Here is a 26395-nt window from a genome sequence, read left to right as displayed (position 1 = left end):
TCTGACCTTATCAACTGACCATGTATAATTACAAATACATTGCTAGAGGTGCGCTTTTTCGGTCATTTCAGAGATTCGGTTCTTTGGTTCTTTTTGTTTATCTGTTCCTTTTTTTCAAGCAAATTTGTTCACTGCCCCTCAGACCCACGAAATAAGTCAACAAGTATAGAGGGGGTGTGTATGCAGCAATGCTTTGTGTTGGTATATTTAAATGTGTTATGAATAAATAAGTTAATATATATACATATGTATAATTAACTTCAAAAAACGTTACAAATTTCGGAAGATCCAGGAAGTTGAAAGAGTACAGGCACAAATTGTAAATATGAACTTTTCAAGTTTAATGAATGTAATAATTAGTTTCTTACAAAAGATGTTTTTTATAAATATATACACACATATCGCATAAGTGGCATCATCGACATTCGTGCTCACTTTGAATTTCTACGTATGTATGTATGAATTTACAATGTTTGTGAACGAGAAGAGAGAAAGAATAATATTAGATAAAACGAGCTAAAAGAACAAATAGAACTGAAATCGAAGATCTAGTTCACTTGTTCAGTTGAGAGACCCGGTCAATTGAACAAGTTCAGAACGAAACGACCCAACTCTATACATTGCGCTTGCAAGTGCCAGAGCAAGTGCGAACGACCTCAAAAATATTTCGCTTTTGCTATTTTGTTTGTTGGTCAGATGAAGGCGGCGAGGAAAAAGAAGATTTTTTTCTCCTCATTCGAAACTTCGAAATATCAGAACAGAAATGGAAATATGAAGTTTTGTATGGTATAGCCTCATGCGTAAAAGGAATGGCATATGTGCGTACGAAAGCCAAAAAACTATTTTCATACATTTCACACACGCCCTAATATATAATAAATAATAAAACAACGAGCGGCATTTGAACCACAAGTTGAGAAAAGAAAAAATAAATTGATACAAGTGCTTTACACCTGCACCAAACACCCTATTGAATAATTGTCTCCTAAGGCCTTACTTAATGGGCAAGTCCATTTACAATGAATCGTCATAATTTATTTACAAAAAATCAGAGAATTAAAATTTCCAATATATTTGCTCTGATCAGAGAATTTTTTGGTAACAGACGAACAGAGAAAATCGTTAAGAGAATTTTCTGTTACGTCTTGCACCCTGTTAAGTTAACATGAATTTGGGAATACTGGTGAAGTGCAAGACGTGTCACATGCAAATGGATCGTAAGCAGTGGATGCCAAAAAAACTCCTTCTCATTGTGTTTAAATTCTCTGGAAATACGAAGCAAAAGTTTGCTTCGAAGGGTGAATTTCAAAGCGCAACTGCTAGCTCAGCCAGAGAATTTAAACACAATGAGAAGGAGTTTTTTTGGCATCCACTGCTTACGATCCATTTGCATGTGACACGTCTTGCACTTACTTCACCACTATTCCCAAATTCATGTTAACTTAACAGGGTGCAAGACGTAACAGAAAATTCTCTTAACGATTTTCTCTGTTCGTCTGTTACCAAAAAATTCTCTGATCAGAGCAAATATATTGGAAATTTTAATTCTCTGATTTTTTGTAAATAAATTATGATGATTCATTGTAAATGGACTTGCCCATTAAGTAAGGTCTTAGGAGACAATTATTCAATAGGGTGTTTGGTGCAGGTACTTGTATCAATTTATTTTTTCTTTTCTCAACTTGTGGTTCAAATGCCGCTCGTTGTTTTATTATTTATTATATATTAGGGCGTGTGTGAAATGTATGAAAATAGTTTTTTGGCTTTCGTACGCGCATATGCCATTCCTTTTACGCATGAGGCTATACCATACAAAACTTCATATTTCCATTTCTGTTCTGATATTTCGAAGTTTCGAATGAGGAGAAAAAAATCTTCTTTTTCCTCGCCGCCTTCACCTGACCAACAAACAAAATAGCAAAAGCGAAATATTTTTGAGGTCGTTCGCACTTGCTCTGGCACTTGCAAGCGCAATGTATATAGTTGGGTCGTTTCGTTCTGAACTTGTTCAATTGACCGGGTCTCTCAACTGAACAAGTGAACTAGATCTTCGATTTCAGTTCTATTTGTTCTTTTAGCTCGTTTTATCTAATATTATTCTTTCTCTCTTCTCGTTCACAAACATTGTAAATTCATACATACATACGTAGAAATTCAAAGTGAGCACGAATGTCGATGATGCCACTTATGCGATATGTGTGTATATATTTATAAAAAACATCTTTTGTAAGAAACTAATTATTACATTCATTAAACTTGAAAAGTTCATATTTACAATTTGTGCCTGTACTCTTTCAACTTCCTGGATCTTCCGAAATTTGTAACGTTTTTTGAAGTTAATTATACATATGTATATATATTAACTTATTTATTCATAACACATTTAAATATACCAACACAAAGCATTGCTGCATACACACCCCCTCTATACTTGTTGACTTATTTCGTGGGTCTGAGGGGCAGTGAACAAATTTGCTTGAAAAAAAGGAACAGATAAACAAAAAGAACCAAAGAACCGAATCTCTGAAATGACCGAAAAAGCGCACCTCTAGCAATGTATTTGTAATTATACATGGTCATTTGATAAGGTCAGAATAAGGTAATCAAAGATTTGAAACGCAAATAGTCAAAAAGGGAAAAAATTGCCAAAAATCGGCGGAATTTTCTATGAACTTGACATTTGCACTTTGTTAGGGTAGAATTAAAAGGGCTATAAAACTGTATATTTGAAATATTATTTCAAATTACAGAAAAAATGATATAATTAACAAATATAATAAGCAAAATGACATCGACTTTTCGGCTTTTGCCTATCGAAAATTCCTAATTCCATATTTTAATGGGATTTTTCAACAAAAAAAAAAAAAACAAAAAAAAGGTTTATTTAGGCTCGAACCTGAAGTACTTGCAGCCTTAAACGAGTGCCTAACAGGTGCGCCAAACTTACTATAATTTTTGTGTTGTCTTATCTGCTACTTAGACCGTATATACGAATTTGCACGCCATAAGGCTATTTTCAACCCCCCATTTACCATTGAAATTAAGCTTATTTTAACTTTTTTTAAATTCCTAAATTATATTAATTAAATTCAAATTCATATTAAATTATAAAACAAGCAAATATATTGCTACAAGTAATAAAATTTAATTTAATTAATCCTACTAAATACCTATATTCCCACAAAGAAATCATCTTAAGAGAAAATCCAGAGAATTTATACAGCTGAAACTGTTGACAGAGAATTTTCTGCTGTTAACTGGTTAACATTGAAATTGGATTGTGTGTGGTGAAGTGCAAGACGTATTCACATGCAAAAAAGTTGGAATCTAGCAAAAACGCCTTCTCATTGTGTTTAAATTTTCTGGCTCAGCTAATCAGTTATCAGCTGAGTGAAAGAAATTGTGCTTTTGAAACGATACGTTAAACCAACTGTCAACAATCCATCGATAAAAACGTTGAGTGAATGGAGCGGAAAATTTGTATGCTCACTAGTTTGTCGTAAATTTGCAACTGTGCGTTCCAAGAAGTTATCACTAATCAACTTCGCCAGCAGTATTGTGCCCCTATTACGGTATACAACTCAACTTAGTTGGGTTGTAATTAAAACAACTCAACCTTCAGACAACTCAACTCCTGTTTGGTATTACGAATTACAACTTATTTCAGTTGAACTTGAATTGGTGCTGCCAACCTAAAAAAGTGTTGATTTGACAGATAAATGAACAGCTGATCAATTTGTGGCGAAAATTTAAGCATTTGCAAAAGTAATTTTGTTATTACAAGATATTATATGATATGAAATCTATTTTATAATGGCGAAAATGTTGGTGATTAACATGTCGCGAATGCGCAAAACATTCGCGTGATCATTCCAATCCCTTGGAACTACCAAGCACCAAGTAAGAAATGTTTAAGTGACAAATAATGAGCTTCAAATGAAGTTATTTTGCAGATTTGAAAAGAAGCATTTTACTCATTACTAAACAAAATTAAGGACCAATTCCACAAACGCTTTCAAGGGAAGGCTGAACCCCTATTTTAAAATTATGCGCCACATTCAGATTCCTTGCTGATTGCAGCTATCAAAAATGCTGTGGAAATGATTTTGGTGTTGGAATGGTTTTAGATATTATTGAGAAGCATATTTCAGCGAAGTGGATTAAAACCCAAACAGCAAAAATTGTATTTTACTCTAAAACAGGATTCCCAGGAGTAGTGATTACTAACAATGGAACTCACGTTCGCATAATTTCACCTATTTTGGCTGCATCCGAACTGCGGCCAGCCTCGTTCAACTTCGGAATATCGCTCCATAAAGTCAAAAAGTTATTCAATGTAATCCTTAGTTTAAACGTTGTTTTTTCTATAAATGTGCACAAAATTTCTGATTATTGTTTGATTAAAAAATGTTTAATTACCGGCTTTAAATTTTTTTTTTTTTTTTGTAACGTGTTATGAGCCCGTGCACCATCAAACTTTCATCAAAGGTGGATCAAAAGACGCGTTTCGATCTCCGTTTTGGTAAAAGTCTAGTTGAGGGGTTGACTGCTAATACTGCTAATTTGTTTCTTTTCCGCCTTCGGATTATTCTTCTCGAGGTCAATACGCGTCTTTGGACACCTCTCTCGTAATTTTTGATAGCGTATTAGCAGTCGACCCCTCAACTAGACTTTTACCTCCGTTTTTAGGATTCGAAAGCGGAAATTAAAAATTTTATTTCTGTCGCAAAATATTTGCAAAAACCCACAAAATGGCCCGAGGGTCCAAAATATGAGGCCCGATCTACGGTTTTTTTACACAGAAGATCTTCTTGTGTTGGCGGCCTTTGGCCGCGATTTGTAAAAATAACCCTGGGTAGGTCCAACGCCTTTCTGCATTAGTGTGTACAAAAAATCTGGCACAATACATCCACATGAAAATTTGAACCGAAATGATATGATAGAAATTAAATTTTAGTTTTTGTTTTCGGATTCTTAAATCGGAGGTCGAAGCGCGTCTTTTGATATCAACTTTGAAAATTTTTGTTAAAAATTAGGTGGTGAACCGTCTACTAAAACGTTGCATTTTTTCAAAACAACTGCAAAATTGTATGAGACAACTGCTAGTAATCAGTTGTAAGATTTTGACGCGTTTGACAACTACACTAATACAACGTTGTAAACGGTAATGCCACAAAAAGTTGTTAGACGGGACAACTCAACTGACATTTTTTTTGACAGGTTGAGTTGTAATCTGTAATACCAAATTGCGAAATTTCAACCCAACCAGAGTTGAGTTGTAAACGGTAATAGGGGCATTGCTTTTGGAATGCGCCCTATGCTTTGTTTAACTCATTCAAATGAATTTGTATATATGTGCATACACATGTTTTCGAGAAAACATATCGTATGTGTTTGTCAAAAGTAGCTTCACTTCGGATATCAGCATCTTCGGTTGTCAGATCTTTCGCGTTCAACGCTAACGCGGTGTCAGGATGAAAAAAGACTCTCAACCAAATTACTGATACGAATCGCTACGTTTGAATAACCTTGACTGAGTATGAGTACACGATTTTTTATATCATGATCCGAATATATTGGGGCATATTCATAATCGAAATAAAATGTGACTAAGTTAGTTGAAGAATTTTTGACAGAGAGCACATATAAAATTGTGTCAAACAGTGTTAACTAACTTAAAATCATATTTTATTGTGACTTTGCCTATGTCGCGTTCAGTTTACAACTACTCATTGCAGATCTCTGCTCTGTGGGTTAAATCTGTTTTAGATGGGTCTCCTAAGCATTATCTAAGTGAGGATAGGCGTTTTTTTTTCACGCGCAAACGTAAACCTATACGCGTGTATAAAAAAACACGGCTAATATTACAACTTTCGCTTAGCTAAAATTCCATCGCCAAAAATCCGTAAAACAAAATCAAGTGCGCAGAAATGTATGCAACACTTACCGATAAGAGCCTAACCGCGTTAGCGTTCGTTGTATCACAGAATTTTTACACTTTGAAAATGACGGCTGTTGTTTGCAAGGTTGCATTCCTTTGAGTGTTCGTTTTCACCATCTGGATTAACAAAGTCATGAGCCTGGCCATTCGCGCAATTTTAGTGATGTAAATTGCATGGCGCCAGCGCCAATGCGGTGCCAGCTCAATGGTAGCTCATTGACGAGGCACTAGTTTGGTGTTATTGGCACTACTGGCAATGATGACACTAAGCTGATGACGGTAGCGCTGGTAGTTCAGCTTTTGAATCAAAGAAAGAATTGATGACCCGTGTAAATATCATGGCTTTGGCCGTGTAAATTATGGTGTATTTGAATATTTTAGATTTAATGCAAAATTAATATGTGTGTGTTTGAGCGGCCAAATAATAACAGTAGTATTGCTAAGTGCTGCTTAGTTGATGGAATGTCGCTATTTTCCTACCGATGATCAGCAGATTGTCAATATTTCGTTAAATGGACGCGCGAAATTGCCACATCTGCTCAAATTTTCCAAGATTTTCCGTTCTTGATTTAACTTAAGCTGTTATGCCAATATTTTTCAGCCAGCTGTTTTCAAATAGGTAATTTTTCCAAAAGCAAAATAAATTACAGAAAAGATTACAGAGGTAAACAGCCTTGAAAATTCAGCTATGTTGGTTATACACAGAAATACAACAGAGGGTTGTGTCTCCGCTTTTCGCAAGCGTGAGATTCACCACGCGTGCACGCGTGATTCACCACGTCTAAGTATCACAGTCCACGGTTAGGTACCGGCGGGTTTGTATGGGACTTAGGCTGTTATGCCAAAGTAAACACAAATCTTTACCGATAACTGTGTTATCGATTAATTTATCGAATTCTAACAACGTAATATTGCATGGTCATCGGAGTTATACATGTGTGCAAAATTTCAGCTCAATCGGACACCGGGAAGTGTATCAAATTTAACTTGCAAAATTCCATTACATACAACAGCCAAGTGAAGGTAAATAAAAGCTTATAAAAAAAACGACAAGTCCATGTTTTATTGTATAAATCGATGTATCCATTTTTTAAGGGAAAAAATTATAAGTTCAGCTTTTATTGCCGTTTTATATTTTTACCGCACTTTTACGAAAATGTTTAGAAGTTTCACTTCAATTCACTCTCAAAAATAAATATACTTTTTTCGCCGGCCTTTCAAATATAAAAACACAAACTCCCGAGAGAAAATCTTGTTACTATCCCACTAGTACTTATTTGCTACGTTATATATCTAGTTCGGATTCCGAAACGGAAACGGAACTTTGGAAACGGAAAGCTTTACCACTTGTTACTAACTTCCCTACGCGGTAATTTTTTTCTGGAGCAGCAAGTGTGAGAACCTTATTTACTTAGCGAAATTAAATCAGATTTCAATTGAATCTGCTTTTTCGAAAGAACTAAGTTGCCAACTTAGGAGGCAACGATAATTTCCATGTAAATAGTACACAAATTGCTTCTGGCTTAATCTACAACCATAACTGGATATTTAAGCTCTTTCTTTGCAAAAAATTAGAAATGTTTTGTCTGTACCTGCATCTATCAAAAAATATTTTTTTAAATCACGGGAACAAAAGGAAACGTTTTTCCATCTTATTTGCTCTACTTTATTCTTTCATTTTATATCATCAGAGTTTTTTTACAGATTCCAGACAACTCTCGTTACTTGGTTGGACAATATGTGACTATTCATGACGATGTTATAAGCCACGTAAATATATCAAATGTTAAGGAGGAAGATGGCGGCGAATACACGTGCACAGCGCAAAATGCTATTGGAAAGTAAGTGCTTTGTTTTGCCTGTATAATTTGAACCAAGTTTCCCTCTACTTCTTCCTCTATCTCTCCCCTTCCACTACTTTCCTTTCAACTACGTCACCTTTTTTCTCACCACGTGTCTCTATTTCAACTTCTATCCATTCTCCATTTTTTAAAAACTTTAATCGCCGGTTCGTTTTCCAATAGATCGGTCCATATTCCACCATATATTTGTCTTTTTGAGGACAAGTTTTGTTTAAACTTTGAGGTACAGAAATAATTTTTTTAGATGCCTTGGTAAACAGTTTGGTGTAAATCGATTGCTGAGTAAAATATAACGCAATCGCGGCTGGCAGATGGGAAAGGCCCAATTTCAGAGTATTTTTCCAAGCCGCCAAATCTCAAGATTTTTTTCAAAAACGACCTGTATCAATTTAGTTGAAGAGGGCCCTATATAGGATTTTTCATTTACGCAATATCTAGTATCAGAATGTATTGAATTTATGCTTAGATGGAACGCCTTTGAATGAAATTCTTAGATAAAGCATTTTTGAATAAAATTCAAAAGTTGGCCCTGCAGGCCGTGGACCAGAAATAGCTCTGATATGTTTATACGGTGTGGATAAGAAACAAGGGAGTTTTAATATACAGAAAATTTCATCTCTGGATATTTGGGAGATATCAGCCAAAATATGGACCTCCGTAAAAATAAGTTGCTTCTAGAAAATATGAGCACTAAACAGCAGCTACTAATATGTGTTAAGTTTATAGGTGTATTTATATCTAGCAATCAGTTTCGAAGACAACACCCAACATGTGGCCCAGTGGAAGACCTGTAATGGGCATAGTGCCCTTCAAGCTCAGTTTTTACTATAAATCTCTATCACTATAGATTTTTACTATAACTAAGTTTTTAGTGCTTCTGTCGGAAGAGAAGCTCGGCCTAAAATCTTTTCGGAGGTTATCGCGCCTTACATTTATTTTATTTTAAGTTTTTAGTGATGAAAAAGTTTAGTGGAAAAAATCCTTTGTACATATTAGAGACTTACGCCGATAACTTTATCGGCGGCGGCATAGGATGCATTGTATACCGGCGGCGGCTCCTGCGTGGCGGCGAGCTGGCCTACGCCGACGTACCTACCTACTTTAAAACACTTGATTTTTATACTCAGCTGAGCAGAGCTCACAGAGTATATTAATTTTGTTCGCATAACGGTACCCCGTAACGGCATAAACTAATCGAGATAGATATAGACTTATATATCAAAATGATCTGGGCGAAAAAAGAAATTCATTTAGCCATGCCCGTCCGTCCGTCCGTAAACACCATAACTTGAGTAAATTTTGGGTTATCTTAATGAAATTTGGTATGTATGTTCCTGGGTACTCATTTTAGATCGCTATTTAAGATGAACGAAATCGGACTATAACCACGCCCATTTTTTTGATATCGAAAATTTCTGAAAACGGAAAAAGTGCGATAATTCATTACCAAAGACGGATAAAGCGATGAAAATTGGTAGGTGCGTTGAGCATATGACGCAGAATAGAAGACTAGTAAAATTTTGGACAATGGGCGTGGCGTCGCCCACTTTTAAAAGAAGGTAATTTAAAAGTTTTGCAAGCTGTAATTTGGCAGTCGTTAAAGTTATCATGATGAAATTTGGCAGGAACGTTACTCCTATTACTATATGTGTTCTAAATAAAAATTAGCAAAATCGGATGACAAACACGCCCACTTTAAAAAAAAAAATTTTAAAAGTCAAATTTTAACAAAAATTGAATATATTTACAGTATAAAAGTAAATTATGTCAACATTCAACTCCAGTAATGATATGGTGCAACAAAATACAAAACTAAAAGAAAATTTCAAGATGGGCGTGGCTCCGCCCTTTTTCATTTAATTTGTCTAGAATACTTTTAATGCTATAAATCGAACAAAAATTTACCCAATCCTTTTGAAATTTGGCAGTGGCATAGATTCTATGACGATAACTGTTTTCTGTGAAAATGGGCGAATTCGGTTGAAGCCACGCCTAGTTTTTATACAAAGTCGATCGTCTGTCCTTCCGCTCGGCCGTTAATACGATAACTTGAGCAAAAATCGATATATCTTTACTAAACTTAGTTGACGTACTTATCTGCACTCACTTTATCTTGGTAATAAAAATGGGCGAAATCCGACTATGACCACGCCCACTTTTTCGATATCGAAAATTTCGAAAAATTAAAAAATGCCTTAATTCTATACCAAATACGAAAAAAAGATGAAACATGGTGATTGGGTTGGCTTTTTGACGCAAAATATAATTATATTAAGTAGAATAAAATGAAAAAGTTCTGCAGGGCGAAATCAAAAGCCCTTGGAATCATGGCAGGAATACTGTTCGTAGTATTACATATAAAAATAAATTAGTTGTACCCGACAGATGATGTTCTGGGTCACCCTGGTCCACATTTTGGTCGATATATTGAAAACGCTTTCACATATACAACTAAGGGCCACTCCCTTTTAAAACCATCCCTAACGCCTTTAATTTGATACCCATATCGTTCAAACACATTATAGTGTCACACTTGGTCCACTTTTATGGCGATATATCGAAAAGGTGTCCACCTTTAGAACTAAGGCTGAGCAGAGCTCACAGAGTATATTAATTTTGTTCGCATAACGGTACCCCGTAACGAAATAAACTAATATAGATAGATATAGACTTCTATATATCAAAATGATTTGGGCGAAGAAAGAAATCCATTTAGCCATGTCCGTCCGTCTAACCGTAAACTCGATAACTTGAGTAAATTTTGAGGTATCTTAATGAAATTTGGTATGTAAGTTCCTGGGCACTCATCTCAGATCGCCTTTTAAAATGAACGATATCGAACTATAACCACGCCCACTTTTTCGATACCGAAAATTTCGAAAAACGGAAAAAGTGCTATAATTCATTACCAAAGATGGATAAAGCGATGAAACTTGGTAGGTGGGTGGACCTTATGCAGAATAGAAAATTAGCAAAATTTTGGACAATGGGCGTGGCACCACCCACATTTAAAAGAAGGGAATTTAAAAGTTTTGCAAGCTGTAATTTGGCAGCTGAGTATGTAATGTTCGGTTACACCCGAACTTAGCCTTCCTTACTTGTTGTTATTGATATTAAAGAAAATTGCAAAGTTTACAAACGGCGATGGTTACTAGGACATGTTTCTGAATTTCACTTATTCATCAGCTAGCTTCTCGGGAGCTGAGTATTGAACTCGAAATCTCCAACATTCATACTTTATACTAGTGTAAAGGCAGATAGATGCCTTTAACCACTCAGCTATATGAATGCCCCGCTGCTCGCTTTGCAATTGGTCTGTAAGAATTGCCTTTTTGTTGATATTCCTTTACTCGCAATTTAGATACATACTAATTCTATATGATTTTAATCGTAATTGTATGGAATATTTATAGGCGCACTTAAAGCTAAGTAACAAGTACAATTTCCGCAGTGCAATCCAACCACTAGTTGCCATCACGCCTCCTGTCCCTCACACTATAAGACAGCACAGTAGGTATAGGACTGTAACTTCTATCGCATACTTCTTCGACGTTACTTTCTTAGAAGCTTTAGGTGTAGCTCCGAAGACTAGACTTGAAACCTTTCTTTTAAATGGACGTTGTGGCAGCGCGCTGCCCTCAAGTGGCCCAATGAAACCAGGCTAATTCTGTTCACGCGATCGATTTATATATATAACTTTAATAACTTTTTTTTGTTTTTTTTTATTTTTGCGGCGTCTTTGATGGGCAGCGGTTTGTCAAGGGTCGCGATCTGAGACTGCTCAGCTACAGAAGAGATTTCATCAGCCAAGCGTTCTACTTAAAGAGAACAGAAGCAAACGTATTATACAGTAATTATTAAGAGATGTGAGAACAATCTTTTTTATAGAAAAAAGGGAGTCCGAGCTATCAAATGTGTTTGAGTGACAATTATAATCTTGGCATAAACGCCGAAAAGGTTCATTTTGTTCGAAATTCGTTCTACATTGTTTCAGCAGAAGAGGTTTGAAGTGTCTCTATGACCGAGAGGGAACACAAAAGTTCACTTCATTCAGAAGGAATGGGCTCGAAATTGATCCATTTAAAAGTTTTATCATAAATATTACACCGAGCTTTTCCCTTCGACTAGCAAGAGTTGGAAGATTGATAAGCTTTAATCGATTAGTATAAGGTGGAAGATTAGTTAAAGAGTCCCATTGAAAATTTCTTAAGGCAAATAGTAAAAATTGTTTTTGTAATTATTCGAGACTGTCTGCATGGTTTTGGTAACGCGGATTCCAAATTATTGAGCCGTATTCTAATATTGGTCTAACTAATGTTGTAAAAAGTGATTTAGTTATGTAAGGGTCGTTAAATTCTTTTGACCACCGTTTAACAAATGCAAAAACACATTTCCCTTTAGTCACTGTAGCATTAATATGAAGATTGAAACTAAGTTTGGAATCCATCGTGACTCCCAAGCCAATAAAACTATTCACAGTTTCTACCAGGGATGCACCTTAACGTTAAGCTAATCGTTTATCAAAAAATTTCCACCGTTTCCGTTGAAATGCTTCGAAATATTATTGATAAAGAAATTATCAAGATAAATTGTATCTCGTTTTTAACCGAAACGAAAAGCTTTCGTTGACGTTAAAAACGTTAACAAAAACGTGGTACTTTATATTTGAATTGTGCTGGCAATGCTATAGCTATGGTGAAGCCGTAAGGTGGTAACAGCGGGCGGACATACACACTTCAACTCCACGTAATCTGTTTGTGTAATTCGTTGGTGGTAATGTCAAAAATACTCTGAGAAATGTTCGTACTGTCAAAATTCATGAGAAAAGTTGCAATCAGCTTGGCTAATGCTTTCACCTTTAATGACTCCGCCATGAAGCAGCTTTGCCAGCATAGTTTGAAATTAATAATCAACATAAACGATTTGATTTCGTTTTGATATGGCAGAAAACGAAACAAAATCATTTCGTTAATTTGACGTTCTTATTAATAAACGAAACAAAGTGATTTCGTTTCGTTTATTAACGTTAATTATCATAACGAAATGATATCGGTTCGTTGGTTAAGCATGCCTGGTTTCTACACTATAGTTGTTAATTATATATGAAGCTGGTGGCGAAATTCTCCGAGAAAAACGCATGAATTTACATTTTTTGAGATTGAGCGGCATACAATTTACATTGCACCAAGTGATTTAAATCCATTTGAAGCAAGGAATGTTCCTCAACCGAGGAATTTCAAAATTTAAACGATAAGGAGTAACTATTCGGTCAAGGATGCCGCCCTCGAAGTCAGAAACTGTCTAAATGGATATCGTTGCGTAACTCATGGGAGAAAATCGTATAAACGTCGGCGCATCTACATAATTTAAATTTGACACAGACTCTGGATACATTTTTTAAATTGTAGGTCAAAATTCGCAGACGTTTGTGTTCAAAAGTTTGATTTTAATAGTCTTCGTTAAAACAAAATGATATTTTCAAAGAAAGTCGACCGATTTTAAGGGTAGAGCAAACTTCTGTTTCCCGGTCTGTTGGGTGAGAGTGCCCATATATGCATTTAATTTCTTTTCGAACTACTGTTGGTAAGATAGTGCCGATGTATGCACTCTATTTATTCACGCACTAACTGTAACATAAGAATATGTCATGTATTATACCGTCATTTGAAATCAATGCCTGTATTCAAGATGTACATACATACAGCTTTCTATTTAACACTTCACTTTTTGTAATTTTATGTTTTAGTTGACTACAAGCAAATAAACGGTGAAGAATTTTGATAGAAACGTTCATGTTTTTTGATTAATATATTTCAACCCCCATACATTTGACAGGACAGTCCTGTAAAATAAATTAAACTTTTTTATACAACTTTATACTGCTGAGCGTATCATTGGGTCATCTATATTGAAAAGGACTAGTCCTGTACCCCTGTACCATAAAATGTACTGCTGTGCTCACGCGTATCACTGGGCCAGTTAAAGTGCAAAAGTTAAATTAATCTGTTTGCCAACAATTGTGTTACGGCAAAGTACCACCATCAAGTCAAGAAGGCTCTAGGCATCCAATTGTATAACATTCCGTCCACCATAGCGTTCCAGATCGGAAATACAAGGTGAACGTAATATTATATTAATTAGAAGGCTCACCATTTAACATTGGGATCATATTATCGAATGCAGCAACACTGCTCCTTAACCCATTTTTATCAAAGCTACACCAAGGCATCGTCGACATCAAGTGGTCACTTGGCGCACACAAAAGGTGAACAATAAAGCTTCCTGATATCAAACAATCATCTTAATTGGCTTTACAACCATCAGCTTCATCACATCATCAACATCAACAAGAGCATTCCATTTTCCGTCGGCATTGCATCATTAAGGTAGCGGTAGGCAGATACCCACACAGTTATTATAAGTTGATTGCCCTAAAATTTATGTATACTTATGTATATACTTTTGAAATTGCATTGTACCGTGCATATTCATTAAACAGTGCGTATATAAGATTATAAACGTAGGAAGAACTTATCGAAATAATTAAGAATCAAAGCATTAAAAATTAATTCGAATCTCTGTAACGCTCTCACCTAATATATTCTCTACGATAGTAGGGGCAAAAATAATATTCGCGCATATTTATTTTGCATCATAAGCAGCAGACACTGGCGGCGGTGACACTCGCTATCGTGTTCGCATACCTTTATGATATTTAAAATTCTTCTATAAAGGCAGCGTTAAGCCAAATATCGCTTCATTTAAATTACCACTATTTTCACTTTTTATTAATTTTCAAAAGAAGGGCTACACAGTTACGCTGTATAAGTTCTTTTTTCGAATTTTGTTACATTAACCTTTCTTTAAAATGGGAAATGACGATGACCAACCACCAAGTGTCGACGCTGTATCGACGTTAAAACAACAACGCTCTGTTACGAAGCGAAAGATAACAAATATGAAAATTAAGGTAGAAAAAGAAGGGGAGTCGGCAGATTCCATCACGTTGGAATGTCGTCTGCAAATATTAGAATCTCATTTTAATCAAATAAGCCACATTCACGGTCAGATAGAAAAAATTAACCCTGAGGACAATGCAAGAAGCGTCATAGAGGAAAGTTATATTGAAGTAAAAGGAAGGATTATGCGGTTGTTGTATAAGGTTGCACCGTACAAGCGTAGCCGAAGCAAGTTTTGCAAATGCTTCTACGAATCATCCCTTTACACATAAAAGTCGATTACCAAAACTAAAATTACCCAAATTTGATGGCAAATATTGCGAATATAAACGATTTTCGCATACATTTGCCAATCTTGTCAACGACGATCCCACCATTCCGACAATAGAAAAATTCAATTATTTGATAAATTGTTTGTCAGGACAAGCATTGGCAATAGTAGAACCATTTCAGATAACAGAGGAGAATTACCCTAAGGCTCTGGCACGTTTAAAGGAACGTTATGACAATAATGTTTTAATTTTCTTAGGGTATATTTCTTCATTGTTTGGTCTACAAACAATGACCCAAGCTGATTCCACTGCTTTACGCACGATCATAGACAAGGTTCCTGCTATGCGCTCATCTTTGCTCTCGTTAGGATCGGAAATTGATGTTTTAGACGCAATTATAATTCATATAGTTCTTTGAATAGTAGATAGTGGCTCAAAGGCTATGTATGCGGAAAAACAAGAATGAGATCAATGCTATACCATTCTGAGCAGGCGTTGTCAGCTTTTAGAAAGTCGTATTAAAGGTTTTGAGTCTCTCGAACCTCAAGGCAATGTCAAGACAAAATCTAGCCCGAAAAGATCTCATGCCTTCGTCAACTCCAAGTCAGCACGCGTGTTTTATAACCGCACAGGACATGTCGCAGGAAGTTGCTCTGAGTTCCTTACGCTCCCCGTTAATGAGCGATTTGAATTTGTCAAGCATTCAGGAATGTATTTGAACTGCTTGCGCAAAGGATATGCAGTCTCGAAATGCCCACATTTAAATGCCGTGTGTGCAAAGCATCTCACCACACACATTTACATGTTTCTGTCACTAAACCTTCAGCAGAAGCTTCGGTTAATCATGCTACTAAATTTAATGCAAAACAATCTTTCGGCGCCAAGACTGTTACACCGCAGATTACTATGTCCATGGTTACTCAGTCATTCAGAAGAGCCATGTTGTTGTTGTTTTTGTTGTTGTAGCGATAAGGTTGCTCCCCGAAGGCTTTGGGAAGTGTTATCGATGTGATGGTCCTTTGCCGGATACAGATCCGCTCCGGAAACACAGCACCATTAAGGTGCTAGCCCGACCATCTCGGGAACGGTTTATATGGCCACATTAAACCTTCAGGCCATCCCTCCCTCCCCACCCTCAAGTTCCATGAGGAGCTTGTGGTCGTCAGAGTCTCGTCTGTTAGTGAAACAGGATTCGCCGCGGATAGGTGAGGTTGACAATTGGGTTTGGAGAAGCTATATATTGCGCTGGCAACCTGAAGGGTTGCGCTACACAGCCCCTTGAATCTGGTATTTTAGTCGCCTCTTACGACAGGTATACCTACCGCAAGTATATTCTGACCCCCTAACCCGCTGGGGTGAAGACTGACTCACTGTCAGAAGAGCCATAATACCCACTGCTATAGTCATGGTAAAACACAAGTTTGGAATTTTTCAGCCGGTTCGCGCTTTTAGATTCCGGTTCCGAAGTAAATTTCATAACTGAAGAAACTGCAAAACGCTTGCAACTAAATCGTTTGCATTTTAATCAAAATATTTCAGGTATAGGCGGTATTCAAACCCAAAGTAAACATGCTGTTATTGCTACAATTCGGTCACGATTTACTAATTTTGAATTTTCTGCACGGTTTGCTATTACCAAATGTATATCAGCAAACCAACCAGGCGATCATATACGAACGGATAACTGGAATAATCCCGAAGGGATCAATTTAGCAGACCCCTTGTTTAACAAGCCTCAACGAATTGATATATTGATTATCACAGAAGTATTTTTCGAAATTCTCTATCCCGAAAGTGTTTCTTTTGGCAAAGGTTTACCTTCCTTAACAAACACTGCGTTAGGGTGGATAGTTGGCGGAAAAGATGAGTTCAAAACCGAGCCGCCTCGGTCGCTCATATGTAACATAGCTGTGTAGTCCTCAAATCTGGACGAATTGCTACACAAATTCTGGGAGGTGGAGGAAGTTGCTCAACACTCCTCGCCATTAACGGAAGAAGACAGGCGTTGTGAACAACATTTCTGTGACAATGTGTCAGTCACTGCCAGTGGGCGCTTGCAAGTCAGCCTGCCCTTTACAGAATCCCCAGAAGATTTACGAAACTCATTTGAAAACGCGCGTAAAAGATTTCTGTCGCTTTAGCGCCATTTGTATCATAAGGATTCATTAAATCAAATGAACTGCGAGTTCATGCACGAGTACGAGAGTTTAGGGCACATGTCGATAGTCAGCAAAACAAATCTTGAGAGTCTACACTATGTTATTCCACATCACTGTGTTTTACGCCCAGAAAGTACCACTACAAAGCTTCGAGTCGTTTTCGAGGCTTCAGCCTCAACTTCATCTCATCGTTCACTCAATGACATTTTGATGGTAGGACCCATCATTGAACAAGAGTTGTTGTATTTTCGTTTGAATCGTTACGCTTTAAAAGCCGATATTGCGAAAATATATCGGCAGGTTTTAATTAACGAAAGTAACCGCAACTTTCAGTTAATCTTCTGGAGAGAAAGGAAAGACGAACCTCTGAATTTAGCATGTGGTATGGCCTCAGCCCCTTTCCTTACCATTAGATGCCTGTTCTTTATTGCTGACTCCTTTCGCGACATCTACCCCATTGGTTCTAGAGTCTTAAAAGAGGAGTTATACATTGCCGATTTGTTAACTGGGGCTGATAGTGAAAAAGAGCTGGAGGAAATTCGCAATTAAGTCACTGAACTGCTCTCTCGCTCAGGACTTCACTTAGCTAAGTGGAACTCAAATAGTTTAAGGGTAATTTCTAACAAAAGAAGCGAAATCCCTTTAAAGGGAAGGAATGGAACTATGAGAGAGGCACTTAGTATGGCATGGAAGCCAAGTGTTGATGTGATTTGTTTTCGCTTCGAATTTGTTAGCAATGAAAAAATTACCAAGCGGTATATTTTATCATGCGTTGCTAGAATATACGATGTATTGGGTTTGCGGAGCCCAATCACAATTCGGTGCAAAATTCTTATGCAGGAGTCGTGGATTCAACAACTTGATTGGGATGATCCCCTTCCAAAGGATCTAGCCGATTTGTGGTTGCAAATAACAGGGGACTTGCCACAAATCAAGAAAATAGAAGTTCCTAGATTTGTTTTCCCTTTCCCAACCGTGTCAGCGAAATTCGTGGTTTCGCAGATGCATCATCGCGTGTGTATGGCTGCGCGATTTACATTCCAACACTCGTACAAGCTTCTTTTCAATGTTCTCTGCTTATATCTAAATCAAAAGTGGCTCCCATCAAAAGTCAGTCTATACCAAAACTAGAATTATGTGCAGCATTGTTACTTACACGAACATGGAATCACATCAAAGAAAAGCTTCAGAACTACGTAAAATAGGTTTACTTTTGGTCAGATCCAAAACAGCATGCATCGACACTAAACTGTTTCGTTGCAAATCGTGTTTCAGAGATCCATGAAAATAGCAAGGAAATTTGTTGGAGGCATGTTCCAATAAAAAGTAATCGCTCAGATATTGTTTCACGGGGATGTACCGCATAAGAGCTGCTCAAAACCATGTGGTTCTCAAGACCAGAATTCCTTCATCTAAACGAAGATAATTGGCCTGGCTAGATACGTGCACTGAAACACCCGACTTAGAACGTCGCAATGTTGTAACTTTCAAGTGTAACATTGAAAATAGTCAAGAAGACATTTTTAATACTATTATTGAACGATGCTCCTCGTTTCGTAAAGTTCTTCGCATAATTTCATATATATATCGCGTTTTCAATCGGGTTCCACCCAGTGCAAACTACTTCGCACAGAAGGTAGTTCATACATCTTCAAGTGAACTTGACCAAATCTTCTGGCGAATCGTATCCTATATACAAAGGCTTGATTAAAAATATAAATAAAACAAGTAAGGAAGGCTAAGTTCGGGTGTAACCGAACATTACATACACAGTTAAGAGCTACCTGTACAACCAACCGTTATCCAATCAAAGTTAATATATTCTGTGAGCTCTGCTCAACTGAGTATAAAAATGTAAGGCGCGATAACCTCCGAAGAGGTTTTAGGCCGAGCTTCTCTTCCAATTTGCGTCGTGCTTCTTTTTAATTTTTCCTACAAATTGGCGGGATGGGACCTATTTGTTTTATGCCGACTCCGAACGGCATCTGCGAGGCAGATGAGTTTTCACTGAGAGCTTTTCATGGCAGAAATGCACTCGGAGTGCTTGCCAAACACTGCCGAGGGGCGACCATGCTTAGAAACATTTTCTTCTAATTGAAAAACCTAATTTCTAAAATTTTGATCTTGCCCGGGGTGTGAACCCAGGGCATTCGGTGTGGTAGGCGGAGCACGCTACCATCACACTACGGTGGCCGCTAGTCTTGAATACAAACAAGAAATCGAAAGCCGTAAGAAGGGCCAACCTTTAACGGAAAATCTCCAACGTCTTTCCCCGTTCCTCCAGGAAATGAGAAAATTGGAACAGAAGCTTCCTCATCCTTAGAGTTGGTGGTCGTCTTCGAAATGCTAACATACCTTATGAAGAGAAGCATCCAGCTCTTCTTCCGAAAACTCACCGTTTCACACATTTGTATATTTCAATTTTGCATAAATCAAATCTACACGCAGGAGCAAAGGTTTAATTTAGTTTTCTTCAGTAGCGCGTATGGGTGATCAACGCCAGCGAACTTGTGCGTAAAACAGTACGCAATTGCGTACATTGCTTCCATTATAAACCCAAACTAATAAGCCAAATCATATGGAAGTTACCGGCAGATCACGTAACTGCTCAGATTCCCTTTGCTGTATGTGGAGTAGAATTTTGCTTCCCATTTCTTATTTCGTTTCGTATTCGAGGCAAGCCTCCATATAAGACGTATGCAGCCATTTTCGTATGTTTTTCTTCAAAGGCCACTCACATTGAGTTTGTCTCCGATTTGTCAACGAATACCTTTTTGCTGTGTTTAAAACGATTCGTATCTCGGCGTGGTACACCATCTCGTTTATATTGCGACAATGTTTGTTGGTACGCATAATAAACTCAAAGAATTTCAAACTAGTCACTTTAACGAAAATTTTCTGGATGCAGTGTTGAATTACAGCAACGAAGTTGGCCTAGAATTTCGATTCATACCTCCTAGAGCTCCGCACTTCGGTGGCCTCTGGGAGGCAGCGGTGAAATCTGCAAAAACACGTTTATTAAAAAACATGGGGCAGGCGAAATTAACATACGAAGAGCTTCAAACGCTTCTTGTAGAAATTGAAGCAATTCTAAATTCTCGTCCCATAATTGCACTTTGGACAGACCGCAACGACGGGCCAGCGTTAACGCCAAGGCACCTTTTAATAGGGAAACCACTTAAGGCTATACCATTTGAAAAAGTCGATATTAATATAAACATGGCTGCACTGACATCTTTTCAATAACTTACCTTTCTAAAAAATTAATTTTGGCAGCAATGGAAATGCAACCACTTGCGATGGCTTCAGCAGCGTATGAAGTGGAACAAAGAAGAAGCAGATATAAAGCTGGGACATGATGTCATTATTCAAGAAGATAATTTGCCACCGCAGTAGTGGCTTCTTGCTCGTGTCACAAGTGCAAGCCCGGGTGCTGATGGAAAAATTCGAGTAGTTGACTTACAAACAAAAAAGGCAATTATTAGAAGAGCCATTCATAAGCTCGCTCCTCTACCTTCAATGGAAAACGCTTGAAAGTTTAAGCACCCTTCAACGGGGGGAGTATATTGGGTGAGAGTGCCCATTTATGCATTTAATTTATTTACGCACTACTTTTGTTAAGATAGTGCCCATGTATGTACTCTATTTATTCACGCACTAACTGTAACATAAGAACAAGTAAGGACGGGACGGTGTTCGGCTGTGCCGAAGAATTCATACCTTTCTGAATGGGGCTGAACAATAATCTTATCACATTCGTAATCTCCAAACACTGCGCTGTATAAGATAAGAAATATATAGTGAACAGATGTACATACCTAAACGATTTCAAAATAAATATAAAAAAATGGCAAAAACCCCCCTTGTCTGAACGATCGGTTATATGTGATATATATTATATATAGCTCCGATCGAAATGATTTTTACAGGAAATCTTCTATGATATATTAGAGCAGAGCAGTTATATGGGATATATATAATATATATCTCCGATCGAAATGATTTTTTCAGGAAATATTCTATGATATATTAGAATATATATCACCAAGTTTCACGTTTTTATATTGGAAACTAAGGGAGAAATGGCCAAAAAATTTTCTATCTGAACGATCGATTGTATGGGATAGGTATATACTATATGCATATAGCTCCGATCAAAGTGATTTTTTCAGGAAATCTTCTATGATATATTAGAATAAATATCACCAAGTTTATCGTTTTTATATTGGAAATTAAAGGAGAAATGGCTAAAAATATTTCTATCTGAACGATCGGTTTTATGGGATATGTATTATGTATAGCTCCGATCGAAAGGATTTTCTCATGAAACCTTCTATGATATATTAGAATAAATATCACCAAGTTTAACGTTTTTATAATGGAAATTAAGGGAGGAATTGCCAAAAATATTTCTATCTGACCGATCGGTTGTATGGAATATATACTATATATAGCTCCGATCAAAGTGATTTTTTCAGAAAATCTTCTATGATATATTAGAATATATACTACCGAGTTTCACGTATACTTTCTAAATTGCGGCAGGAATGACCAAAATCGTCTTATGAGAACGATCGGTTGTATGCGAGATATATGTTATTGTAGTCCGATCCTACCGGATGCGACAAATGTCTAATATAATACAAAAATACATCCTTGTGCCAAATTTCATTGAGATATCTCAAAATTTGAGGGACTAGTTTGCGTTCAAACAGAGAGACGGGTGGACGGACGCACAGACGGACATGGCTATATCAACTCAGTTCGTCGCCCTGATCAATTCGGTATATTTATATTTCTCAACGTTACAGACATCGGACCAAAGTTAATATAAAAGTTCATGTTCATGAAAGGTATAATAAATCCTGTATTATACCGTCATTAGAAGTCAATGCCTGTATTCAAGGTTATAGGCCCTATAACGGGATAGAAGTAACGAGAAGAAGTACTTGGCAATTCAAATTCTTGTGCTATCGAATTTGTTTTTGGAAAATTTGATAAATCGCCATTCTCTAGGTTTCTATGCAAAGCTTGAAGTTGAATTTTAAATTTATCCATGAGTAAAAGGAGCTCCCATATAAATTTATTTTTTCCTTGTAGAACTAAATTTAGTTTATTATAATTTTTGGCGACCTTTTTCTTCAACTAATTGTCCTGTTTTGCTGGCTCGAGGTCCGTGTTTTATAAATTAAACACAATTGTTTCTTTTTTCAAAAAAACCGATATATTTCGATTGCTCTACGGCAATCGTCTTCAAGGTTAAAGAGCTAATAAAAACATAATGACAACAATTAACAAATATACATATCAAACATTTAACATATTTACATAATTTTCTTAACACGTTTGCTCTGTGCGACGTGGAGTATGGTACTACCTTTTACTTAGCAGGTGTTTGTAAATATGAGCGGAATGGTCCACATCACTCTTATACTTGAGTCGTATGTTTGTCGGTACGTTGATAATATGTAACATTTTAAGAGTAAATCGTTTATTATAGTGTTGTTCTTGTTGTAGTATTTTGGTCTCGTCAAAGTTAGGTATGTGGCCGCTAGTTGCACAGTGGGCCATGAGTGCAGTTTTGTGATTATTTAGTTGATGGCATTGTTTTAAATCCGATTTGTGTTGTGATAATCTTGTTTTTAATTTTGACTTGGTTGTACCGACATAAATGTCATTGCAAGTTTCCCCAACATTGCCTTTACAGGGAATTTTGTATAAAACGTTACTTTTGTCCATATTTGATATATTCGATTTGGTTTTATTGAAAATACTTTTTAATGTGTTAGAGGGCTTATGTGCTATTTTTACGTTTTCTTTGTTATAACAGTCAGACTTGGCCAGACGATCTGAGAGCTGTGGTACATAAGCCAACGACTTAAAAATAAATGGTTTCTCGGGGTTTTGAATATTTTTTGGAAGTTTAGCTTTTTTATTAATTTTTTAATTGTGTATTTAGGAAAATCGTTAAATCGAAAAACGGAGTACCTATAAATCGCACTAAAGAGCCGCTGCCCTTTGACATAATAACACTCGCGCACTGAATTGACCTTATTTAAATATACGAAAAATGTCGCTAATATCGCGGATTTTTATTTGCACACAGATAAAATATAAACAAACGAGAAACGTCAAACACGGGATAGGGTCACAATAGAGGAATTGGCAAAAGCTCTTTTCCAAGGGTTGCCAGTTAATCATTGAGAGTGGTGAATATAGGAAAGAGACGAATATAGAATGGAAATAATTCGTTATGAAGACAATACAAAACGGTATAGGAAAACGGTGCCGGATATCGATTTCAACGACATAAAAGGAGGTTACTACAGGACAAGTAAAACTAATACAGTACTGAGAAGCAGTCGAAATTGCAGTGCGCGGTCCGCTGAAAGAAAAAAAAAAAGTTTAATTCGGTTAAAAGAAGTTCCCTGTGCGCGTGAAATTATATCGAAGTATGTGATTTTGGAATTGTTTAAAAGAAAAAAAAAACTTTTTTGTATACCCCTATTACCGGCTTTTGGCATTAAAATACATACCGAATCCGTCGGTGAATAATTCAATCCAACATACGGCATAATGGATGTGGAATAGCTTTCATTGGTAAGTGCAGATTTCGGTTTTTTTCGTTAGATTTTTCTTGCCCTTAATTCCTTTTTTTTTTTTTGCGCCATTTTGGGGTTCACGCAATCCCATCGTCGAATTCGGTCATTGATTTTCCAGGTTTTAAACCCCCATCAAAGCTTAATTATCTTCTTTTTTAAAATAATTTCCTTTTCTTTTGTTGCACAGATTTTCTTTGTAAACTTTAATCTTACCCGTATTTTTTTTTTCTTTCGGAGTTCAACTCTCCATTGAAAACTTAAACATTTTTCTAAAATTGATTCCCTTATTAGTGAGAACATTTTTTCCTTCTTCTTGTAAATTGTGGTTTCTTGCAAAAAATTTTGCTATCTTTGTGGTGTTCAAAACACCATAATGAGGAAAAAACCGCGTGAACGCCAAAATTGGCGTGAAATACCATACTATCCCAATTAAGTCGCGCTGAATGCTATTTTTTTTTTCCGGTAGTGGGAATGCATCTGGTCACCGTGGATCACACAAAAGCTTTACCAGCGCCAGGGAAACCTTTATACCGGTTCATATTAGCTGTCCTATTATAGCACTCACCTATAAATACAATTTCTTCACCTATAATTCGTCCAGAGGAAGAGACCGGAATAACTTTAAAAGAAAACCAAGCACCCAAATAACTCGGAGAACGGAAATATCGGAAGCAGAACGTTTCATACATGATAGGGCACCTTATGTATTTTTATATGTGTATTTTGTTTATTTATATAATTCAGTTTTTTTTGTCAAGTTTAAGTGGCCCCTATAGGCCCTCAGAATATATTCCAACCGAGTAATTGCAGGAAGAAAACGTTTTTTTTTTCGTGCAATGTCCATTGAGCCTTGCCAGAAACCCCTGAACTTCCATGAGAGCGCTCTTATAGGTAGGCATTAGGGTGTCTTTATGCTGATAAGTTGAAGTTGGCTCCGATTGAGGGGATAGATAAGCGTTTGGGTGGAATTTTTCTGTGACCAAATAGGCCATCAAAAAATTGTTAATTTTTAAGGCAACACGTTTGAGAAGGTATCTCCTATGATAGGACTTTTTGTAACATGGAAAATACTGTTTTTTTTGTTTTTTTTTGTTTAAATCATAGATGTGTATTGTGAAGATTTTTTCCGCTAAGACTCGAGAATATTCGGAAGATAAAATTTTGAATGTAACGGGAGTTTTATGTGTGATCCCGTTATTTTTTTTTTGTGGTACAGTATCATACAGCAAACTTTTTTTTTATAAAATATATATTCTGGTTTAAGATTCGGAATTGGATGAATCCATGTATATACATGCGTACCAATATATATACATACATGCTTCCGGAAAATCGATCCTTCTTGAAAAGGTTTTAAATTTTTATTCCTGTTTTTTTTTTTTGTGTCTGTCTATAAGTGATTTTCGTGAACCTGTGCGAAATTACACATTGTATTCAATATGGTGCATGCTGGTATTTATACATATGTAAATATATATATTGGTCCTAATAAGACATAATTTCGTCGTAATGCGATGTTGTGTAGATCAGGTTAATGTAAAGTATATTTTAGTGTCGGATAATCACTGAAGTTTTTTTTTGTTTTGTCCTGATATAAATCATTGTTTTTTTTTTACAAACATTGCTGTTTGGCTCAATAGCCGTAAGATACGCTGTTTTTTTTATAGCTTTCTTTGTATAGAAGTAAGATATTTTAAATAAATAATGTGTTAGATTGAAATTAGAAAAGAAATTGAAATGGTCGGCTAAAATCAATTGGTAGGGGTGGGGAAGGATGACGCAAGGGTAAGTGAATAGGGTCATGTGGAGCAGTGGAAAAGGGGACCTGCATAGCGAATAGAGCGGTCCAAGGTAGATTGGGCTTTCTGCGAGGGGTATGCACGGAAGTCAGATGACGATGATTGTGACATCCGCCCCGCATCAAGGTGGACAAGGGTTAAGGGCCCTGACCTCTCGCCCTGAGCTAGCTGGGGGACATTCCACCTTGATTGCGCAAAGGGCGGATTCACCTCTAAGAGGTGTACGGTACAATAATTATGGCGCCCAATCGAAAGCATACAGAGGGGCCGCTATATTTATTATAGCACCCAAACACAGGAAATTTTTTTTTTTATACCATACACATATGGTGATCAAATGAAATGTAATCGTGGGGATTTTACAGCAGCGCCGAAGATTGAAATTGGCGCCCACCAATGAGTAAATCTGGAATTCGAATATAACATCTCATTCGACATTAATAACCAAATACTCATTTTAAATTATAAATATATTTCAGTCTTCCAAATATACATATAATTTTTTTTCACGTATGCAATCATCGAGTTAAACGGGTCTAGCCGTATGCGACCAACACCCTGTCTCGGTGACTTATTTATGGTGTTTGATCCGAAAATTTAAATGCACCGAGACAGGAGTTGGAAGCAGATGGCAGACCTTAGCAATAGCCCATAGATGGCATAGCCGCATTAGGGTGGCCGGCTAGTTGCATCTTTTTTAAGCTCCAAAAAAAAAACAAAATTCTTTTCCTTTCGAGTCATTACAATATAATACATTTTTTTTTGTAGCTTCAGATAAAAGAGAAGTCCTTATTAAATTTT

General features: G+C 36.6%; 1 protein-coding gene across 1 annotated transcript in view; it reads left to right on the top strand.

Moving 5' to 3' along the window:
• Dscam4 (Down syndrome cell adhesion molecule 4) overlaps positions 1-26395 on the top strand; it is a 2049237-nt gene that overhangs the window by 873349 nt on the left and 1149493 nt on the right. The window contains 1 exon segment of the mRNA XM_067787909.1: positions 7646-7782. Coding sequence (XP_067644010.1) covers positions 7646-7782 — 137 coding nt within the window.

Source organism: Eurosta solidaginis, chromosome 5 (genome assembly GCF_040869045.1).
Source record: "Eurosta solidaginis isolate ZX-2024a chromosome 5, ASM4086904v1, whole genome shotgun sequence".
NCBI lineage: Eukaryota > Metazoa > Arthropoda > Insecta > Diptera > Tephritidae > Eurosta > Eurosta solidaginis.
This window is presented reverse-complemented; position numbering and strand designations above follow the sequence as displayed.